Source organism: Hemitrygon akajei, chromosome 12, assembly GCF_048418815.1.
Source record: "Hemitrygon akajei chromosome 12, sHemAka1.3, whole genome shotgun sequence".
Lineage (NCBI taxonomy): Eukaryota > Metazoa > Chordata > Chondrichthyes > Myliobatiformes > Dasyatidae > Hemitrygon > Hemitrygon akajei.
This window is the reverse complement of record NC_133135.1, coordinates 64,380,358-64,404,539: the sequence shown is the minus strand read 5'-3', so window position 1 is coordinate 64,404,539 and position 24,182 is coordinate 64,380,358. Positions and strand designations below refer to the sequence as shown.

The 24,182-nt window shown below is 43.1% G+C and overlaps 1 protein-coding gene across 1 annotated transcript in view; it reads left to right on the top strand.

Moving 5' to 3' along the window:
* The window catches only part of hmcn1 (hemicentin 1), a 489,515-nt gene that overhangs the window by 101,110 nt on the left and 364,223 nt on the right, over positions 1-24,182 (top strand). Inside the window, exons 5-6 of the mRNA XM_073063293.1 lie at positions 19,559-19,730; positions 23,894-24,000. Coding sequence (XP_072919394.1) covers positions 19,559-19,730; positions 23,894-24,000 — 279 coding nt within the window. The remainder of the gene's footprint in view (positions 1-19,558; positions 19,731-23,893; positions 24,001-24,182) is intronic.

The window sequence follows — 24,182 nt, the reverse complement described above, 5'->3', positions numbered from 1 at the left end:
ATAATACAGCTTCTGTACTGACATCCACGGCACAGCAGATTTTAAACCAGGGGTGGGCAAACTTTTTGACTTGTGGGCCACAAAGGGTTCTAAAATTTGACAGGGGGGCCGGACCAGGAGCAGATGGACGGAGTGTTTTGGTAATACACCTCATAAGAGAAAATAAAATATCATGGGATATGTAGAACACATGTGCTTTAATTTCAATTGAAAATGAACAAATGCATTACAACAAAATATCTGTCTTTGAAGTCCCATGGTATTTAGCTATTTATTGAAATGACTTTTAGAACACTGAAAATTAAATTAATAAAATTCAGCTTTTTTAAATAGTAGCAGTTATTATTTTAAAGCACTGAAAATTCTGTTATCCTTCAAGATATTATCATCATCACTCTCCTCCTGACTGTCTTTATTTCAAAAACGGTAGGAGATGCAGGTCTACTTGTCCTGCTCCTTCTTATTCAATTGTCCCCTGTGCCAAAACTCAACAACGACAGCACAAGGACAGAACAGTGACAGCGTGCCAGTATGCGGAGCGCGTTATTTGATCTGGAGCGCATTTTTTATTTTGAGAACGTACGTGCACCTGCGCACTACTCATGTCCATCACTTAACAGAAATGACATGTAACATGTAAGGCTTATTGAAAAAAATATTTTCAAATGCATTTTTTACATAACACAACGAAGAAACTTATTTTTAATTTCAGTGGGAACAGTGTTGTTGGTCTCCCTTTTTAGCCAGCGCATCAAAGTCTGGATTTAGTTTTGTTGTGGCGATTCTCAGGATGGATCTGAGGTGTTGGTCAGTTAACTTGGATCTGTGGCTGGCTTTGTTGATGTTCATGACGCTGAACGCCTGTTCACACAAATAGGTCGAGCCGAACAACGCCAGCATCTTCTGTGCTGTCCTCCGGAGGTTTGGAAACACCTTTTTACCAAGTGAAGCATAAAAGTCATTCAGTTTAAGAGAGTTGAACTTCTCTTTTAAGACGGGGTCAGACTGAAGGTCGATCAGTTCCAGCTGTAGCTCCTCTGGTGCTGTTTCAGGATCTTGTGACAGGGGACAGGCCACCAACTGAAGTGACTTGTCAATTTTTTCAAAATCAGAAAAGCGACGGCAGAATTCTCTGTGCAGCGCATCCAGTGACTCGCTGTATTTTTTCACATTTGCGCTGGCCTCTTCCAGCGTTGCTAGTGTGGGAAAATGAGTGAATAACTTATTCAAAATTTGCCTGGAGAAAAAAGCCAGCTTGGATTTAAAGGCTTTCACGTTTGTGTACATGTCATGCACAAACTGATCCTTCCCCTGTAGCTTCACGTTCAGTTCATTCATGTGTGAAAATATATCCACAGCAAACGCAAAGTCACAAAGCCAGCTCTTGTTGCTCAGCTCAGGAAATTCGCCGGCCTTCCTCAGTAACTCCAAAAATGCACCAATCTCCTCTTTGAGCTCCCATACTCGTTGAAACACTTTGCCCAAACTTAACCAGCGGACACGGGAGTGATAAAGTAGGTCCTGGTGATCCGCATCAGTTTCCTCCAGGAACGTGATGAACTGACGGTGCTGAAGTCCCCTTGTACGTATAAAGTTGACAAGTTTTACAACAGGATTCACAACATGATTCAGCTGTAATACCGATTTACATAGAGATTCCTGGTGGATGATGCAGTGAAGGAAAATAACATCCTGGTCAGGATTTTCATCTTTTACTTTATTCTGTATTCTCCTCAGCAGGCCGACATTTTTCCCTGTCAAATTAGGAGATCCATCTGTGGTGACGTTGATAAGTTTACTCCAAGGGAGCTTCATATTTTCGATGACAGCAGACACCCGGTCATACAAGTCCTCTCCCCGTGTTTTTCCTTTCAGAGACTCCATTGTCAAAAACTCCTCCGTTATTTCAAAAGTATTGTTAATTCCTCGGATAAAAATGAGGAGCTGAGCAGTGTCTTTTACATCGTTGCTTTCATCCAGTGCTAATGAATATAACGTGAACGACTCTGCCTTTTTATTTAAGTCGCTGGTTATATCTTCATCTATCAGTTCCACACGGCGAGTCACTGTCCTGCGTGATAAACTGATTTTTTCAAATTTGTCTTTGCTCTCCGGACACAATATACCTGCTGTCTCCACCATACATTCTTTTAAAAACTCGCCTTCAGACAGAGGCTTGCTGGCCTTTGCTAATTTGAATGACAGCATAAAACTGGCCTTGGTACTTGACTCATGAATGGCAGTTTGACGGTGAAAAAAATTTTGTTGAGCCTGTAAATTAGCTGGCAACCTCTGAGCATTAGCTTCCCGTTCTTTCGTTGACTGGTTGCTAGCATAGTTGGCGTGTTTTGTGGCAAAGTGACGGCTGATATTATATTCTTTAAAAACCGCCACAGTCTCTTGGCATATCAGGCATACAGCAGTTGATCGGTGTTCGGTAAAAAGATATTTAGTTGTCCACTCCTTATTAAACACCCGACATTCTCTATCCACTTTTCTTTTCTTAGCTCCACTCATCTTTACAGAAGGGGTGAGAGGTCAAAGAGTAAAGCGCAAATGTGGAATAATACGCTGCACCTCAACAAACGTCAATGTATATAGAGTGCGTCATCTATTGGGAAAACACCAGAATTGCGGGGAAAAAACGTTAACAAGGTTTATTAATATAATTTCATCAAGTTCTGCGGGCCGAATTAAAAAGCTTAACGGGCCGCATATGGCCCCCGGGCCGTAGTTTGCCCATGCCTGTTTTAAACTGTTCCACTCAGGCCTAAAGATTTAATTGCTGTGGAGGATTTCTTACTCTTGTGGGATAATGTCTTTCTTAACAAGGGAGGTCACCCTGCTTTGTAGGTGAGGCTTGAGGCTATGAAAGCAGTGTTGGGTTCTGGAGTCTTCCCCCATGGTGGTTTTGCGAGTTGACTCTGAAACTGCAGGAAGTGGTTCTGACAGCTCTGAACACCTTTCTTCTTCTTCTAGTTTGTGCATCTTGATCTTGGGAAGGTTTGTTAGTTCACTGGAGTATTATCTTATTAAACCTTCTATTGATTCCTTTATGACCTGATCTCTCCTCTTAGTTTCCACAACATCATCCTCTGTTTTCGTATCTCCATTGACCCTTTACTTTTTGGCTTTCTGTTCATCCAGCTGGGCTTTGATTTTTTGCATTGACCTTTAACAAGCAGCTTTTTGTCTCCCACCTGAAGTTCGTGCAATGACCTGAATGTATTGCAGAGTAGATTCTGGTTCTTTATACTTTTTTTAAAAAGCCAAATACTTGCGACTTTCCTAAAGCTCATTGATTTCTCTTCCAACTTAAAACCAAGCCTCATTTCACAGGTAACTGCCTGATTAACAGATCTGAAGCTTTCTCAGATAAGTTGCCTACAAAAATTGTGGTAGTCAGACCACTGCTTTTGTCACTTACCGTATATTCCCGAGTATAAGCCGACCTGGAGTGTAAGTCGACCCCCTATTTTCAAGGTTAAAAAAGTGACTTTTTCATGTTACCTTTGTAGCCAGTGCCTTTTGTAGAGGTTTTTGATTTAACCAGAAAAGATCACAAGATCTCACATGCCGGTACTCAGCTTTGTTGGATCCGGAACCTGGAAATTTTGTGAACCAGTACCTGCTAAGAAAACAGGACTACACATTGTAGAGCGTTATAGGTGAATTCTTAATAAATAAATCAGGGAGGGAAACTTTGGATTAGGTCTCCAATGGTAAAGAATCCTCTGATATGTAACCCCCTTGAAACCATTTAACGAGATTACGATGGGCGCTAAAACATAACATGGGGTGGCGGGATCAGTATGTGTACTCAGTATTGAGTTTGCGACCACCACGTACAAAAGATTAAAACGAATGCGGTGATGCTGGCTTCAAGCTGAAGGTTGTTGGTTTTGCTAAAGGAACAAATAATTCGGCAGCTGCTAAGAAGTTTAGTGTAAACGAGAAACAAGTGAGAGAGTGGAGGAAGGCAGAGGACACGCTGAGGGAAATGCCAAAGGTGAAATGTGCAAACTGCGGGAAAGCATGCCCTTGGCTAGAACTGGAAGAAGAAGTTTTAGAGTGGGTGAATCACCAGCGATCGTCTGCATGCATCATTACCAGAGAAATGATTTGAATTCAAGCGTTGAAATGGGCCGAAATACACCGTGAGGTCAGCGAAAGTTTCAAAGCTATGCGAAGTTGGTGCACCCGATTTATGAATAGACATGATCTTGTGTTGAGACAAAAAACAAAGATTACTTAGAAAATTCCCGTGGGGTGTTTTCGTTCAAGAACGCTGCTGGATGGACGAAGCGGGTTGCTTGAAGTGAGTTAAAGATGTGTGGAGTCGACGTCCCGAAGGTTTTGGGAAGGCAAAGTCGCTACTTGTCTGGGACATGTTCAAAGGGCACTTGTCAGGTGAGAAAAAAGCAGCAGTGAAATCTGAAAATATGGACATTGCAGTCATCCCCGGTGGTTTGATGTCCGTGCTCCAACCACGAGAAGTGAGTTTAAACAAACCATTCAAATAATTCATGCGTCGACAGTGGTACAAATTTGACTCAAAAACAGCCAATAAATAAGACCTGTCTTCCGTGTATTCGTTTTTCCAAAGTTGGCACCCTCTGTATAAGTTGACCCCCTAATTTTAGGACCAAAATTTAGGGCCAAATTCTTGGCTTATACAGCGGAATTTATGGTACATGCTTCCTTTAAATAACATGTTCCTTCCTTGGTCCAACCACATGCAAAGAGGTTGGCACCAACAACTGTTTACCCTCTTGGCAACGGTCATAGAGACAGTTGTGGCATCATCCAGTACCCTGCTTAATTTTCTTCCAGTTGACTTTATTGCCAGCGATGTAGTATGCAAATAGTGGATGAATCTCTAATCATGTTGTGGTAGTCTCAGCCAATCAGACCCCTGCAATGCTGACTCTCCTGTTTTTATCACATACAAGCCCAATGTGGCTTGTTGGTTGCTGTTTTACACAGTTACGAAAATCATTCCTACAGGAATTGTATTTTCTCCAGTGTAAGTTCTCAGTTAGATACAGTATCAGCAGGCTTCAGTTTAGTATCTTTGAAATGCCAATCAAATTCATTTTGTGGAATAACTGAAACAGCTGTACCCGAGTCCAATTCTGTTCTGATTAATTTGCAGTTCACTTCTGGTGTAAGCCATATTACTTGTCTATTGTTAATTTTCACACTGTAAATCTTGTGGCTACACAATCCTGTGTCCCTCTCATCGTTGTCAGATTTTTCATCAACAGCATGCAGATTAGTGCTCTTTTTTGAAATTGTAACTTAAAAAAAATACTTTTTCCCTACGTAGTCCATTTATTTTTGTCTGCCTGACATGCTCTTTGTATGTGTTCTACTTTGTTTTTGAATTTTCTGCAAGTTTTACCTTTTAATCTGGATTAATCTGGTGTGTGTTGTCATCTGCCACAACGGTAAAACAATTTGTTCAGCCAGGCCGGTTTCCTGTTTAGATGTTGCAATTTTGTTCGTGCTCATATAATGCATTATATGCACAATTCCTGACTGCAACTCAATTGCGTCTCTGTCTGCAGTTTCCATTGATAGTTATTTCAACTGCTCTTTTAAGTGTAAATCGTGCTATAGTTTGGAGAATGTTTTCTTGTAAAATTCCACTACAAACTAAGTGACCTTTCAGTGCACCATTAAGTTCATCATTGAACTGACAATACTCAGGCACTCTCTTCAATTCAGGCACGTATGCTGGAGTGGACCTCCCCACCTTTTGATTCCACTTATGAAATCTAAGTGTTCTGCAATCAACAATGGCTTTGGTTTTAATTGCTCCTGCATTACCTTCAAGATATCATTTCAGCTGGTTTCGTTGGAACAGTTAAATTTCGAAGCAAAGTGTATGCCTTTAATTCCAATGAACTCAGCAAAATTTGCATATGTTTCTCATCAGTGATTTCAAATGCTTCCAAATACTGCTCAATTTGCTCAGTATACAAAATCTAGCTGTGTTGTAGAATCAAATGTGTCAATCTTTTCAATAAAGCCAGCCCTTTCTGCTCTTTTATTTATTTATGATTATTATCACCCAGTGCTCACTGTTAATGAACCTGGGAATTCTTCCATTTTCTGCTGTTCCTTAACTCAACTGTCTGCATGTACTGCACTGTTTTTCTTTTACTTTGCTTTTTCTTTCACTGCACTTTTTTAAAAAACACTCAAATGTTTTGCTGTGCATCAGCTAGGGTTCATTTTAAAATCGACATCGTCGCCACTATTATGATTTTTCACTCCAAAACTCTGAACTAATTAACAGAAAGACGGGGACCAGGGATGCAGGTCAAACTTTGCGTGTTTTTATTTTAAGCGAGGTGCATGCATCACATAGTAGAGTCATGACGTATGCAGTTCATTTAGTTTTACAGATAACATGTAATGAATTAGTGGAACTAAGATGCTTAATCAACAGCATATTTACAAGATTACTCAAATATTATTGAAATATTAAATACACTACATCATCAGCAAATATGTAGAGGACTGTGTACCAAAGAGGGCAATTCGGATTCCAGATTACCAGATAGCATGGATCAGCCAAGAGATCTAATCCTTACTGCAGTCCATGTCTGCAGCGTTCATATTCAGTGATGTTGACCTATGCAAAACTGTCAGGGATGCCGAGTGACAATGTACATCCGAAGTGGAGTTCAGATCAGTCATCAGTTGTGCTGGGGCTTGCATGTTACAGTGAGCTACTAAATGAAGTTGGGCAGCAACACCAACAACAGCGCATCCCTCCCTGATGAGCTTAATGCATTATATGCACATTTTGAAGAGAAGGGCAGTGGAATGTCATCATCCACCCCTATATCCTCTAAAGCACCCACACCTATAGTAACCATTGTCAACAACAAAGCGGTCTTCTGGAGAGTGAACTGACCAAACCTTGCCCTTTAGATCCTGCACAGATTAGCTTGTGGAGGCACTTGCAAACATTTTAAACCTATTCCTACTTCAGTCTGAGGTTCCCACCTTTAAGAAGACAACTATCATATTGGTGTCAAAGAAAAATGTAACATGCTTTGATGGCTACAGTCCAGTAGCTCTGCTGTCTGCCATCGTAAAGTGCTTTACAAGCTAGTCATGATGCACATCAACTTCAACCTCCCAGGCAGTCTCAAACTACTGCTGAATTAGGTGTATGGTCAACATCATCTGCCTGGGTTTACACTCATCTCTGGAGCATCTGGATAATAAAGGTATCCATGTCAACTGTTATTTATCGATTGCAGCTCTGCCCTCAATGCTATACAAGATATAGATTGCTACAACACAGAAGCAGACCCTTTGGCCCATTTACTGTATGCTGAATTCCAAGTAAACTCGTCTCCAAACTCCTAGACCCGGGACTCAATTCTTCCCTGTGCAACTGGGTTCCCGACTTCCTGACCAACAGACCGATATCAGTAAGGGTAGGCAGTAACACCTCCCATCACAATTATACTGGGTCTGATGCCCCTGGAGGATGTGTCCTCAGCCCCCTATATACACGCCACAGCATGGCCAGGTTCTGCTCCAGCTCCATCTGCGGGTTTGCGAATGACACCACTGTAGTGGGATGAAACTCAATGATGAGACAGAGTACAGGAAGGACAAAGAGAGCCCAGTAACATGGTGTCATAACAATAGCCTTTCCTTCAGTAGCAGTAAAAAAAAAACAAGAGCTGGTCATTGATTCAGTAAGTGAGATGAAGCATAAGCCCCTGTTTGATTGATGGTTCCAATTTAGAAACCTTAGCTCGTCCTGGTCCAACCACGTAGATGCTGTGGTCAAGAAAGTTCTCCAGTGCCTGTACTTCAGAAGGCTAGGGAAATTCAGCATGTCCCCAGGGACCCTTCTTTATCAAAGTACCACAGAAAGCATCCTATCTGGATGCTTCATGGCTTGCTGTAGCAACTGCACTACCCAAGACCATGGGAATCTGCAGAGAGTTGTGCACCACAGAATCCAGCCCCCCTTCCATGGGCTCTGCCGACACTTGTTGCTGTCTTAGAAGAGCAGCCAACATAATCAACGATCCCTTCCACCCTGGAAATTCTCTCCTTTCCACCTTCCATCACAAACAAAATTCACAAACCTGGAAGTACATGCAACGAGGATGAAGGATAGCTTCCCTTCCCACTGTTGTAAGAATTTTGAATGGATCTCTTATACAGCATCATGTACTCTTGACCTCACAATCTACGTTGGCGTGGCTCTGCATCTTTACAGTCTATTTGCACAGCACTTTCTGTAATTGGAGCATGATATTCTGCATTCTGTTAATTGCTTTTCCCTTGTCCTTCAAGGCACTGTTGTAATAAATCAATCTGTATGAACAGTCTGCAAGGCAAGTTTTTAACTGTACTTCAATACATGAGACAATGTGACGACTAATGTTCAACTTATCACTTCAGTTGCAAGGTTAGACTTCATTGTACTGACATTATGAAATGCTCGGTATAATGGCAGGCAAAACAGATTTCACTGTACTTTTGTATGGATGACAATAATAAACTAATAGTTATTTTTTAATGTCTGATAGGATGGTGGCATGCTCAGATGTACTGACTACTTGAGATTCAATTAAAGGTGCATTTATTTGTCTTGTAAGTCTATTTTACAATTGCAATTCACTGCTGGATTCAAAGAAAATCAAGTACTGCATGACCATCCCATCAGCAAGTTGCAAGATAGTAATTGAGCTGGACTTATTGCATATTATTTTCATGTCGTTGCCTAGACATTTTGCATACAATCGTGCCAAGATGGAGCATGATCCAACAAATAGAGTGATTGAATATTTTGGACGTTCTTGTTGGGATTGCAAGATCCTGTTGGACATTCTTGTTGGGATTGCAAGATCCTGTTGGACATTGGTAATGTAGACTACTGCAAGTCTGTTCATTGGTGAAACCAAGTGGGGGAGCTGCGTTGCCTCAGTTCTGGCGAAGACTAGGCCTTGGCCATGGAGTCGCTTTGGACAAAGCAACCTGTTGCAGCTGCCCAGGGGAGAGAGCAGGAGCTTCTGCTGAGTGCACTGGAATTGTGCTGAGTTGGGAACTGGCCTCTCTTGCTAGTGCAAAACACACAACATGCTGGAGGAATTCAGCAGGTCGGGCAGCATCTGTGGAAACGAGCAGTCAACGTTTTACGCCGAGACCCTTCGTCAGGACTAAGTGCTGCCCTCCAGTGTTTGCTTAGTGGAAGAACAAGCTGGACCAGGACAATCTGCAGTCATGCCGCTCAGGGACTTGGGCAATATTATTATTTTTTCTTTGTGACTTGTTTTGAAATCATAACCATATGTGTAATTTGCTGTGTGCTGGTGGTGATGTGTTTTGCACTTGGCCCCAGAGGAATGTAGGTTCATTTGGCTATATTTATGTATGGTTGAATGATAATTGAACTTGAACTTGCATTTTAAGATCACATTCAATAGACACAGATCACATTTCAAAGTTGGTCCTTGACTTCCTGAACAACAGATCGCAATTAGAAAGGATAGGCAACAACACGTCTGCCACGATTATCCTCAACACTGATGCCTCCTCAAAAATGAGGCTGCGTTTTCAGACTCTTACTTTATTCCATATACACTGACGATTATGTGGCCCCATTCTGCTCTAAATCTAGCTTAAGATGATATTGCTGAGGGCAAGCGACGACTTACTGGTGGTTTCCAAGACAAGGAATGCAACTAAATACTTTATTAATAACACTGTAAAAAAAAATTATGGTAAATGATCATCGCAAACAATGAAGAGGCAAGTGAAGATGAGGCTGAGTCAGAGGTCAACGCCTGCAGGTGCAAGGCAAAGTCGGAGTAAGGTTGAGGTATGTTCGAAATGAAGTTGGGGTGGACAATGCAGAGAAAAGTCGGAGTGAAGGATTGCCAGATTCGGGGCCTGTCTACCTAGACTGAGAGTGAAGTTTGATCGATCTAAGCACTGGACCAATTTGGAAAGGTCAGGTATGGCTGAAACATGGTGGCAGGGTCCAGGCCCAGAGCGTATCGATGTGACAGGGCCTGGGTCTTAGAGTGAGAAATTACTTGATGTTTGGCTGATTTAAACGCCAGGCCAGCAGGATTGAAAAGGTAGAGTGTCAGGACCAGAGGCGAGGGTTGGGCCTGTTCTGCTCATTGCTCTGTGACCCTTGCTCTGCTATGTACTGAACTGAATCTGGAAGCTATAGGCCTGCTCCAGGCTTCATATCTGAGGACTCACTTTGCTTACTTTTATTGTTTGCACAATTTGTTTTTTCATTTCTCTCTGCACATTGGGTGTTTGTCAGTCTTTTTTTTAAATGGGTTCTTTTGGGTTTCTTGTTTTGTGGCTACCTGTAAGACAATGAATCTCAAGGATGTATATTGTATACGTACTTTGATAATAAATGTACTTTGAACTTTGAACTCCATCTACACCATTGTTGTGGGTTTCAAATAATGAGGTGTAATGAAGGAAGGAAATAGAGAGCTTAGTGATATGGTGTCATGATAACAACCTTTTCCTCAATGTCAGTAAAACAAAAAATCTGTTCATTAACTTGAGGAAGCAGGACAGAGCATTTGCTCCCATATACAGCTGTGGTGTTGCCTCTCTTCTGCTTTCTCGTCCTCCTTCTCCTCTCTCTGCTCCGTTGTCCTTTGTGCTCACTCTCTGCCTTTATGTTACAGATTATTGTTACAGATTTATGTTATAAGAGTATCTCCAATATTCTTGATTCATCTCTTTTCATCACTTTGCCCATATTTTTCTCCATGCTTGCATCTTGGAGTTTCTTCCCTCTCTCCTCTGCTCTATGATTTCCTTGTGCTATCACACGGTCTCCTTCCCTTCCATGCTCTGGAGACGCCAGACTACATTCTCTCCCATGCTCCCATCTTTATCTCCTGATCCTGGCTGTATGCCTTGCTCCGCTGCTAGCCATGGAACAGCCAAGTACCAGCGTTGAGTGTAGATAGGAGTTGCCATTGGGCTGTGACCTTGCAAGGAAGTTGTAGAGAAGTGAGGCAATGGTAGTATTATTAGAGATTCCGGCTTTTGGGTAAGATGTTAAACCAGTGATATATCAGCATAGCATGATGTTGTAGAGAGAATGAAGCTTTTGATCAGTAGTTCTCTCTTGCTTATTACATCATTTAATATTAATAGAGTGCCTGTTGATTCATTTGCTAACTGTGACCTTGCTTTTCAAAATGTGGCCACTGTCTTTGGTTTCATAAAAACAATTTGCACAGGATCTTAAAGTATTGTGTGACAGTTAGGCATTAAATAAGTGTATGTTCATTTTTAAAAGAATATGAAAACTTCAGAGCTGGTAGTAGAAATATTTGCTGAATGCAGTATTTATAATGTCTAAGGAAGATATTTTTTAAGGTGGATTGCTTCAGAATCACATTTTGCTCCAGAATTAGGTCCACACATTTTGAATTTTATGATTCAATGCAAGTCTAATATCTATGACTTTCGAACCTTAAATCCTGCACTTTAGGATGAAACATGTGTGCTGTGCTTCACTGCCAGTGGGTCAACATGGTCTGTACATATAGCCTGTTATTTGTTCTAGCCCACACTTTACTCAAAACGAAATTCATTTATATATGACAAGTGATTTAGTTTGCTGAAAATTATGGCCTATTTGAATGTCTTATAAGGTTACTTAAGGCAATTTTCTAAAGGCTACAGGCATTTCATTGACACATTAGATGAACGATTTCGCAGTTGTGGCAATTCATCACTCTGAGCACTTCATTATAAATCCTCTTCTGACTACAGCAAGACTGAAAGAACAGAGATTTATCAGCAAACTGGGAATGGACAAATTTAAGAGAATAATCAAAACTCAGCCAATAATCATAAGATGAGAAATTTTTGGCTTAATTGCATTATTTTAATAATCTGTACATGCCTCATCGGTACTCCCTCAGAAGGAAAATGTGTCATCCAAATTGCTTGAAATAAAATATACATAAAATCAATGTAAATGATGAGTCCATTGAAGCCTATTTCCCAAAATCTGGTAAACTTGCATTTAAAGGAAGCTCTTTTTTTGCAGTGAAAAAGCCCTGATATAGTTGAAAATGGAAATGGAAATGTTCCTAAATCATCCTTTAAAGCGGGAGGTCCCGACAACATCCCTGGACGTATGCTCAAGGAATGTGCTGATGTATTAGCAGATGTCCTGACAGACATTTTCAACATCTCCCTTAGTCAAGCCATTGTCCCCAGATGCTTCAAAACCTCCACAATCATCCCTGTAGCAAAGAATTCAGTTGTAGCCTGTCTGAATGATTACCATCCCATTGCCCTGACCCCCATAGTGATGAAATGTTTTGAATGGCTTGTCAAGCCTCATATCACTGCCGGCCTCCCCTCATCGCTGGATCCTCTACAGTTTGCTTATCGTCCCAACTGCTCTACGGAGGACGCAATATCCACCACAATGCACACAGTTCTCTCTCACTTCGACAACAAAGATACTTATGCCAGAGTCCTGTACATTGATTTCAGTTCAGCATTCAATACCATCATCCCGCAGAGACTAGTGGAGAAACTGTCACTGTTTGGCCTTAACACTGCCATGTGTCACTGGATTCTGGATTTCTTGACAGAGAGACCACAGTCAGTCCGTGTTGGCAGGAACATCTCTGACTCCATCACACTGAGCACTGGATCTCCACAAGGCTGTGTGCTCAGCCCATTGCTGTTTACACTGCTAACACATGACTGTGCAGCCAGATTCAAGCAGAACCTGATCATTAAATTTGCTGATGATACCACAGTGGTGGGGCTCATCAGCAAAAATGATGAAACAATGTACAGGGAGGAGGTTAAACACCTAGAGAGCTGGTGCAGTGACAACAACCTGATGCTTAATGTCACCAAAACCAAGGAGATGATCGTCGATTTCAGACGGTCTCAGCCTGAGCACAGACCCCTCTGCATCAATGGCTCCACAGTGGAGAGAGTAGAAAACATCAAGTTCCTTGGGGTGCAGATCTTGGACAATCTCACCTGGTCCAGGAACACCACTGTGAAACGATTGTGAAACGGGCCCAACAGAGATTGCACTTTCTGAGGAAGCTTAAACAAGCATCACTCCCCACTAATATCTTAACTACATTCTACAGAGGCGTGGTTGAGAGTGTGCTGACCTTTTGCATCACAACCTGGTACTCCAGCTGCAGTGCTGCCGACAAAAAAGCCTTGCAGAGGGTGGTTAGGGGAGCAGAGAAGGTTATTGGGGCCTCCCTACCTTCTGTCCAAGACCTCTTTCAGAGTTGATGCCTCCAGAACACACGGTACATCATTAAAGACCCCTCACACCCTTTCCATGAACTGTTTGTTCTTCTGCCATCAGGTAAACATTACAGGAGCATCAAAACAAAAACCACAAGGCTACTAAACAGCTTCCTCCCACAGGCAGTCAGACTGCTAAATAGCTGCTCTACCTGACTCTGCTTTGGACACTTTTAACTTGCACTGGACACTTATAACTTGTTTTTAGCTGACATGTGGCTGTTGTGTTTTACTATTTATTTTTATGTTTATTATTTAGTGTTGCATTTGTTATATTATGATTGCACTGCTCCTGGGAAAGGCTGTCTCATTCTGCCCTGCAGAGCTGATGTACAATGAAGTTTTTGAATCTTGAAATCTTGAATCTTTACCGTTACCTGTTTCATTGATTGCTAATTCTGCTGATTGGCAGTACTGCAGAGCTCCATCTGATCCATTGGTGGTGGCATTGCAAATGGTCTCAGCCCTAAACATTGACTATCAATTACTTACCAGAGATGCTGCCTAACCTACTGAGTTCCTCCAGCATTTTATGTGTTACTCAAGATTTTCACAATCTGCAAAATCTGTGGTGTCCCTGCTACTTTTAATGCTTAGCAAATGTAATCTTGTAGCAGTTGAATTCTAGCAGGGGTAGGCTATTCATTGCCTCAAGCTCATTACTGAAGACATTAGTAGCAGAATAGTTGGGGTACAAAGACGATAAAAAGGAAAATGCTGTTAATTTTCAGCCGGTGAAGAAGCTATGTCTGTGGGAAGAGTGAGGACTCTTTGCCAGAGCCGGTTCATTCTTTGTGAATGGAGAGCTTAAAACTCAGAATTAGGTAGGTTTGAGTGAGAAGAGAGAATGGAAAAGTCAAAATAGTTAATGTCATGCCGGCAGTTGGACCTTGAGTAGGTAAATGGGCAGAGTGTGTACAGGTGGATCAGGATTATGGAAAATGATTGAAAGAGTCCACAGATGGGTTGAAAGATCCTGGCTAAAACAAATGGCTGTAGAGGTGGCATAAGAAGCATTTATTGTTTTGGGCTCTAAATGGATTGAGATATGCATTTGGGGGGGGGGGGGGGGCGCAGAGCTGAGGCTCTGCTGAGAACTGATCATTCAGGATCAGAGAGGAGAAGGTGTAAACATGTAAAATGCATTGGGTATGTGAGAAAGGGAAAGTGATGGAGGTGGACTGTGAAAAAGATCCAGAAGATATTGGTGTGCATGATCTTTGATGTCTGATCAAAGGGAGTAGAATCTTCTATTGCAGCACTGAATGCAGCAAAAAAAAGTTTGTGGACCACAACAGCCTTGAGACAGAGTAAGTCAGCATTGTTGCAGAGAGAGGTCAAGAGTATTGATGAGATGAGACATAGTGTTGAGTGTGGATCTGAGGTTGTGAAAAGAGCAGTGCCTCAATACCTTGGATAGCATCCATTCAGACCTTACCCATGACCTTGGGAGAGTCTGAATGGTGAAGGCCATCATTACAGTTGGAATCCACTTGCAACAAGTTACAGATGGAGGTTTTTGCTAAGGAAAGTGATGCATCTGTGGAAGCAGGTTTTGATAAATACTATATCAATGATAAGGAAGATGAATGAGGCTGAAGGTGAATAAGGAAAGAAAGACAGAAATTTTATCAGACAACAGAGAAGGACTACCTCAGGTTAGGCATTCCTGGAAGAGAAGACACAGTGGATTCAACAGATAAAAATATTTTTTAAAAACAGTAGATGCTAAATTAAAACAAAATGCTGGAAATACTCAGCAGGTCAGGCTATATGTGTGAGGAGAGAAATGTTTTAGGTCAAAGACCTTCTTCAGAACAGGGAAGGAGTCAAAGAAGGATTGTAAAGCTGCACAGGCCAGCGGATTGGGGAACGTATGTGAGAGCAAACTTGAATGATCTATAACACAAGATTAGAGTCATACGGCACAGAGACATTACATATTTCTGTACGGGGATGTCCAGGGAGGGTAGCACCTTTGCTGAAGGGGCATATTGTGTCCACTTCAGGCAGCTCACTCATCTTTGGTCCCCACCGGACACTCAACTCTCACCTGAGGCTCCAAGTAGCTGCTTGCATGTGACACCGGTCGCACCCCAATACACCCCCTTCGATAGGTAAGGGTAGCCAGCAGGCCTTGTACCCCCATTGAGATAGGGACTTACCTGTGCTAGCTCTGGCAGACTGGGCAGATGAGATGTACAGTGAGATCCAGTGGCCAGGAAGGCGGTACTGCAGTGCCCCATGGAGAGCGCAACGGTATGGCGAGGCACAGACGACATCATGGTCATCCACTACAACCAAGGAAAACCCCAGTCTGTGATGAGTGTTTGCACCATTGGACCTGGTAATCTGAATTTGAGAGAGTGGAACTTCCCCAGTGCAATGGCTTTTCCACTTCAAAAATTCTCCTGCACAGGTTTCCTATCATTGTCGGACATGACAGACAACCACCATCTATTCCAACAAATAATCTGCTGGAAAATCTGAGTCAAGCAACATCTGTGGGAGGGAAGGAACTGTTGATATTTTGGGTTAAGGCCCTGCAAGGTGGGAAGATCCATCAGTAAGCACACTATGAAGAGTGGAGCAGTGTCACATTTTGCTAATTGGATGGAAGTGAAGTGGCCCCAAGGGCAGTAAGTGTACATAATGAATGCGCTTTCACCATCCAGTGATAATAGTTGCTCCTAGTATTTTTTAAATGAACTCCTGCATAAGAATGAAAATAAGTTTGTAAAATAGTTAATCTGAAATTTGGAGAGAAAGTAATTTTTACCATTGCTCCTACATTCAGAGATCATCAGATGCCAATGTCCATCATCATTCTCATTAAGTTCAATCCTGTTCTCACCCCTAGAATATATAAGATGTGAATAAAGAAACATAAATATTTATTTCTTCAAAGCCTGCTCCTGTCACTTACTAAATACCCAATTATAGCAACCAGTTGTATCCACAACTATTTTGTATGGTGCACGGTTATAGAATTACTGAGTTTCTACCACCTTCAGCTGAGTAAAGTCCTGCTAAATAGCTCAGTTAGAGAGTTAGCAGCTGCTGAGCCCATGCACTTCATTGAAAATGTTACAAAAGTCCCATCAGACATTGTGTAATTGTTTGTGTGGCTGAGTGTCATTTGCAGTATGATTTCCTCACTTTTCCTGAAGTAAATCAACTCTTGACACCTGGTGAAGTGGGAATAAAGTAGCAGATGATGATGATGGAGTGGCCATTTACATCAATTTAAGTTGCCCTGGCTCACTTGAATAAATTAAATTAATAGTCCCACTGGATAATGCATGTTTTAGTAAGAAAGGGAGCCTTGCACTTCGATGCTGGTTCTGGTTACTGCTACATTTACTAGCGCAGTTAACTCTGCTTAATTATTGAGAGAGAGATGTTGGAAGATCTGTGAACAATTTCTCGAGAAAGGAAAACAAAATCAAATGAAATCAAGTTCACGTTTAATTATCATGCAACCATATATGATACAGCTGAACGAAACAGTGTTCCTCTGGGGGCAGGTACAAAACATGCACAGCACATTCAAAATAGCAATCACTCACGCAGTCATGCAAAAAAAAAATATACAGCCCAAGTCCTTGAGCAACATGTCCCACAAACTGCTGGTGTAGTTCTCGGCAGTGGGCAAACGTACGCATGCAATCCAACCACCGATCGAACACTGAAGGCCAACACTGATGGGAGAGGTCAGTTCGCAAGCGAGCACAGATGCCAAGCTACAACACCTATGGCCTCTCCTCTGCTGGTCTGCAGCTGCAGACAAGCCCACGACTTGAAGTCTAGTCCTCGCTATGAGTGAGACCATGCAGCTCCCTTGCCATCTGTCACACCACTAAACAAGGGAGACCATGGTATCTTATATTATCGATGTCCAACAGGGTCTTGCGATAGCAAGAGAAATGTCCAGGACAATCACCCATGGTTACACTGCATGCCACCTTCGTGCACCAACTCTGATGCCTTTCCTGTAGCGGGCAGCAACATGATCTGAACCCAGTCCAGCACCTCTGCTAACGGGCAGCTCACTGATGGGGTAGACCTGTGGTCTCCAAACTCCTTGGAGTCCAGCATTGTCTTGCTATTGTAAAAAAGACATTTAACAAAGGAAAAAACACGTTTGGTTGGCCCTTAAAAGGTTGCTGCGTCCAAGCATGCCTCTGTTTTACTGGAAGAATGGGGCTTGATGTTTCTGAGATGCTAAAGTACTGTGATATTTGTTGAGTTATTTAAGAATCTAAGTAAATGTGATGTTTTGGTGTTGAAGAAGATTCTATGATGATGGTCAATTGTGGCAGTGACATGGGTTATTGATGTGGATTTTCAGTTATTAATACTTGTGTAATATCTGCATTGAGTTGAAATGTCTCTCAGCAACGATTAATGGGCGCTTCAGAGTGCTCAACAGGAGCTGGCATACAGCCTGTATCAAATCATCCTCACGGGAGGAAGCTGCTTTTCAAATGTTGACCAGATTGAGGTGTGTTCATAGATTTTAGCAGGTATAGGGTAGGCTGGTGTTGGAAGTCTTTGTCAAGCTCTCTTTGAGATTTAGAAACAAATGATTCTGATTAATGCAGAAGGTGACATTCCTTGGATCAGGATCAGGTGAGGCATTTTGCTGTTGACCAAGTTGGTGTAAGTGGAGTTGGAGGGCAAGCAGGCAGTTGTTGTGTAACAGGCTGACTGAAGTCGCATCTCTAGATTCCACTGCGATCTCTTTGGGGAGGCTGACTCCATGACAAGTTGAATTGCTGTGTCTGCTCTATGTTCCACTGATCTCTTTGTGATCACACCTCAGTTTGGTTGAATGGAGTTTGTTAATAGGATGGGCTCCAGTGATATCTGCCAGCATGGTTAACATAGCAATTCAGGGTAAAGTCAGCCTAGTATCTGAAGGAATAGGAATAACTTTAAGAGGCAGAATTGCTTCCACATGATGTTTTGTGTTGGATTGAACAAAGGTAAGATTTTATGATTTAAAGAAAATTAGGGCTACCCAATTCTATGCTCTTGCTGACCAAAAGCAGGACTTTGATCAATTGCCCCAAAGAAAGTCTCTGTCAGTCTGAAGTTACGAACATTTCCTGGATTAATTGGAGTAATGAAGGGTCGGTTATCCAAAATTGTTAAATTTAATATTAAATTCCTAAAGTTGTGAAGTTGCTAGGTCAGAAGAAGTGATGTTATTTCTTAAACTTGTGTTTAGATCAGGAAAAGGAAAAAAAATGTGTCTCCTGAGTTGCCTTAGACAGGTATGAGAAGATATGGAAGAATGAACTAAAGTATTACAGAGGGAGTAGTCCCTTTGGTATGCAGAAAGCGGAGGAGGACTGTGTATCTGATGATGTTATTATGTTGAATCCATTGAATGACTATGAAGAGAAATCCTGATTCTGTAGATACTGGGAATCTTGAGCAACACACACACACACACACACACACACACACACACACACACACACACACACACACACACACACACACACACACACTCTCTCTCTCTCTCTCTCTCTTCCTCCCTCCCCTCCCTCTCCCTCTCCCTCTCACTCTCCCTCTCACTCTCTCTCTCTCTCTCTCTCTCTCTCTCTCTCTCTCTCTCTCTCTCTCTCCCTCTCTCTCCCTCTCTCTCCCTCTCTCTCCCTCTCTCTCCCTCTCTCTCCCTCTCTCTCTCTCTCTCCCTCTCTCTCTCTCTCTCTCCCTCTCTCTCCCTCTCTCTCCCTCTCTCTCCCTCTCCCTCTCTCTCCCTCTCCCTCTCCCTCTCTCTCCCTCTCCCTCTCCCTCTCCTCTCTCTCTCCCTCTCTCTCTCCCTCTCTCTCCCCTCTCTCTCCCTCTCTCTCCTGGAGGTACTTAGCAGGCCAGGCAGCATCTTTGGAAGGAAATGAATAGTCAATGTTTCAGAGACCCTCAGTTAATTGTGACTATTCATGTCCCTTCATATATCCTGTTTGATCCACTGGGTGCCTCTGATATTTTGAGTCTGTTGTCCTTGTTGTGGATGGGAGATGCCTGGAGATAAAGCTAAAGTGTAAGGAATGTTTGCGAGCTCTGTCAATTCCACTGGGGGGAGGAAAGCACTGTGGAAGAAGCAACATCACAAAAGAAGGCAATATATGGAATTTGTTACCGTTTTTCCTTCTCCTTAAATCATGCATTCCGCTGTCTGTAGGATTTTGCTTACATACCTCTTTTTTTGTTGCAGGTTCTAAAATGGGTAAAAGAAGCAGTTCAAGCATCCAAAGTTCATCTGCTATCCACAGACCATGCCACCCAAGCTGTAAACATCTGGCAAATCCCCTTTGATCCCAGTCTGAAACAGGTGACCGTGTCTCTCAGTGGTCCTGCTCCTTTTATTGAGATCAGAGATCCTTCAGGTATGGTTCTTGAGTATTTAAAGAGATCATTGACACAATGAGTGTCTGTGAGTAAATTTGGGCAATTATCAGAATAATTCATTTTGTCAATGTTACGATGCCTTTATGAGCATTATTCTCAAAGAAGCATACCATGGTGGATACACAGTGAAGTTTGGTATTGATTTGGCATTTTATTTCTCTTTTTGTTCTTCTGTTTTTTTCTTAAAGTGACCACAATCCACATGGGTGTTTTAAAAAAAAATAGTTAACTACGCCCTCAAGGGTTGTGCTGTTTTCAGGCCAGAATCTGACAGGCAATAACAGGCATTTCCTATATAGTGCACAATGCAGCAACTGATTAAGGACAGCTGGAATGCCATGTTGTGACATATACAGTATTTCAATTTCATGAAAGCAAATCAAAAATGTATTTATTCAACAACAGTTAATAATTAGGAATGCACAAAGGGATCAGTTTTGACAAGCTGCCTGTATTCAGTAGAATACAGAAGAATGAGGAATGACCTCATTGAAACCTATCACATGGTGAAAGACATTGATAGAGTGGATGTAGAGAGGATGTTTCCTATGGTGGGGGAGTCTAAGACCAGAGGGGGTAAGTATCAGAATAAACGGGTATCCTTTTAGAATGGAGATGAGGAGGAATTTCTTTAGCCAGAGAGTGGTGAATCTGTGGAATTCTTTGACACAGCAGTTGTGAAGGCCAAGTCTTCATATATATTTAAGGCACAGGTTGATTGAAATTTCTGAGGATGTGACTAAACACATTGATGAGGGTAGAGCTGTAGATGTAGTGTATATGGATTTCAGCAAGGCATTTGACAAGGTACCCCATGCAAGGCTTATTGAGAAAATAAGGAGGCATGGGATCCAAGGAGACATTGCTTTGTGGATCCAGAACTGCCTTGCCCACAGAAGGCAAAGAGTGGTTGTAGATGGGTCATATTCTGCATGGAGATCAGTAACCAGTGGTGTGCCTCAGGGATGTGTTCTGGGGCCCCTACTCTTGGTGATTTTTATAAATGACCTGGATGAAGAAGTGGAGGGATGGGTTAGTAAATTTGCTGATGACACTAAGGTTGGGGGTGTTGTGGATTGTGTGGAGGGCTGTCAGAGATTACAGCGGTACCTTGATAGGATGCAAAACTGGGCTGAGAAGTGGCAGATGGAGTTCAATCCAAATAAATGTGAGGTGGTTCATTTTGGTAAGTCAAATATGCTGGCAGAATATAGTATTAATGGTAAGACTCTTGGCAGTGTGGAGGATCAGAGGGATCTTGGGGTCTGAGTCCATAGGACTCTCAAAGCTGCTGCGCAGGTTGACTCTGTAGTTAAGAAGGCATATGGTGCATTGGCCTTCATCAATCGTGAGATTGAGTTTAAGAGCCGAGAGGTATTGTTGCAGCTATATAGGACCCTGGTCAGACCCACTTGGAGTACTGTGCTCAATTCTGGTCGCTTTACTACAGGAAGGACGTGAAAACCATAGAAAGAGTGCAGAGGAGATTTACAAGGATGTTGCCTGGACTGGGGAATATGCCTTAAGAGAATAGGATGAGTGGACTTGGCCTTTTCTCCTTGGAGCGACAGAGAGTAGAGGGGACCTGATAGAGTTGTACAAGATAATGAGAGGCATTGATCATGTGTATAGTCAGAGGCTTTTTCCCAGGGCTGAAATAGCTAGCATGAGAGGGCATAGTTTTAAGGTGCTTGGAAGTAGGTACAGAGGAGATGTCAGGGGTATGATTTTTACGCAGAGAATGGTGAGTGTGTGGAATAGGTGGTGGAGCTGGAAACGATACGGTCTTTAAGAGATTCCTGAATGAATACATGGAGCTTAAAGAAATTGAGGGCTATGTGTAAGCCTAAGTAGTTCTAAGGTAAGGACAGATTTGGTACATCTTTGTCGGCCAAAGGGCCTGTATTGTGCTGTAGTTTTTCTATGTTTCTCGATTCTTGATTGGTCAGGGCACGAAGGGTTACAGGGAGAAGGTGGGAGATTAGGGCTGTGTGGTGAACTAGATATACCTGTCTGGACTGCTCCTGTGACTCCTCCCACAGACCCCTGCTGACTGCTCCTGTGGCTCCTCCCACAGACCCCCCGCTGACTGCTCCTGTGGCTCCTCCCACAGACCCCTGCTGACTGCTCCTGTGGCTCCTCCCACAGACCCCTGCTGACTGCTCCTGTGGCTCCTCCCACAGACCCCTGCTGACTGCTCCTGTGGCACCTCCCACAGACCCCTGCTGACTGCTTCTGTGGCTCCTCCCACAGACCCCTGCTGACTGCTCCTGTGGCTCCTCCCACAGACCCCTGCTGACTGCTCCTGTGGCTCCTCCCACAGACCCCCGCTGACTGCTCCTGTGGCTCCTCCCACAGACCCCTGCTGACTGCTCCTGTGGCTCCTCCCACAGACCCCTGCTGACTGCTCTTGTGGCTCCTCCCACAGACCCCCTGCTGACTGCTCCTGTGGCTCCTCCCACAGACCCCCCCGCTGACTGTTCCTGTGGCTCCTCCCACAGACCCCCTGCTGACTGTTCCTGTGGCTCCTCCCACAGACCCCTGCTGACTGCTCCTGTGGCTCCTCCCACAGACCCCCGCTGACTGCTCCTGTGGCTCCTCCCACAGACCCCCCGCTGACTGCTCCTGTGGCTCCTCCCACAGACCCCTGCTGACTGCTCCTGTGGCTCCTCCCACAGACCCCTGCTGACTGCTCCTGTGGCTCCTCCCACAGACCCCCCGCTGACTGCTCCTGTGGCTCCTCCCACAGACCCCCGCTGACTGCTCCTGTGGCTCCTCCCACAGACCCCTGCTGACTGCTCCTGTGGCTCCTCCCACAGACCACCGCTGACTGCTCCTGTGGCTCCTCCCACAGACCCCCTGCTGACTGCTCCTGTGGCTCCTCCCACAGACCCCCCGCTGACTGCTCCTGTGGCTCCTCCCACAGACCCCCTGCTGACTGCTCCTGTGGCTCCTCCCACAGACCCCTGCTGACTGCTCCTGTGGCTCCTCCCACAGACCCCTGCTGACTGCTCCTGTGGCTCCTCCCACAGACCCCTGCTGACTGCTCCTGTGGCTCCTCCCACAGACCCCTGCTGACTGCTCCTGTGGCTCCTCCCACAGACCCCGGTATAAAGGCGACTGAGGCCTGATGCCCGGCCTCATTCTCCAGGATGTAGTGTTGTTCATTCTTCCAGTCAATAAAAGCCAATACCTTGCTTCCTACGTCTCAGAGTGAGTTATTGATGGTGCATCAGGCTGAGAGGAAAATTGGATCAGCCATGATGAAATGGCAGAGCAAACTTAATGGTTGAAATGGTCTAATTCTGCTCCTATATCTTGTGGTCTTCATTAATGGGGAAATCAATGACTAAACTCTCAGTAATTTGCTATCCACCTTTTTTGTTGTCCTTTTTAATATGTCATTTAATGATTTTAATGTAATGTTGGTCTCTTATGTGGGAAGATTTCTGTGTTAATGATAATCCCATTTCTCTTGAATGTGTCACACAACCGTGTCTTCGTTTACAGATCTTAGCTATGTCTTCAGCTAGTTTCAGGTTCCTGGAACTAGCTAATGAACCATGTGCTGTTTTAGGATAAAATCCAGATGCAATTTATTTTAAAATAACAGTCTTGCATTGTGAGAAAATATGTGTCTCATATTTCTGACTTAAAATGATAGATCTCCAAGCTATAACCATGGAAACCGTTTGGTGGTTTTAAACCTCACTGATGCTTCTCTGCACTTGGCATGTAATAAGGATGCTTATCCCAAAGGAAATTCTCTTCTAATGTTATCTACAAGTGTAGTTTAACAGTTCTATGAAGGACAGGAAAGCAAACACCAGATCTGTGCGTTAGTTAACAATCAATTTCTTAACCTCTTGGTGACCTAAAGAGTCTTCAATTTTGACGTGCTGAGTAATGTGGTCTAGCTTAAATCAGTGGCCCTTGTTCAGGCATATATATGTACCAATCATTCCAGCTTTCCTCAGACAGTGAGCTGACCTGCTGAACATTAAAAATTGTTTAAAAATTCAATTAACATTTCAACTGAAAACTCATCTTTAGCTTTGGGAGAATGTTATTCTCAGTTTTAGTACAGTTATTAACAGGAATGCAAAATTTATATTGATTAAGTTTCTCTTTTGGCCTGCAGGAAAAATTATCAGAAAAGGATCTGGTCTTAATGAGCTTTTACATATTGCAAACTCTGCTAGGGTGGTAAACATCAAGAATCCACAACCAGGACTCTGGGCCATTAAGGTTAGTCTTTATGGTAATGGTGTGTGTAAAATCCTTTGATATCTTCCTCAGGACCTCAGTCCTAATTTATAATGAACTCCATCACTTTCAGACCATAATTTCAGCAGGAAGTCAGTGGAACCTTGAGGGAAGTTTGGGAAATACAAAGCAATCTTCTGTTACTCATGGTGCTGCATGAATCA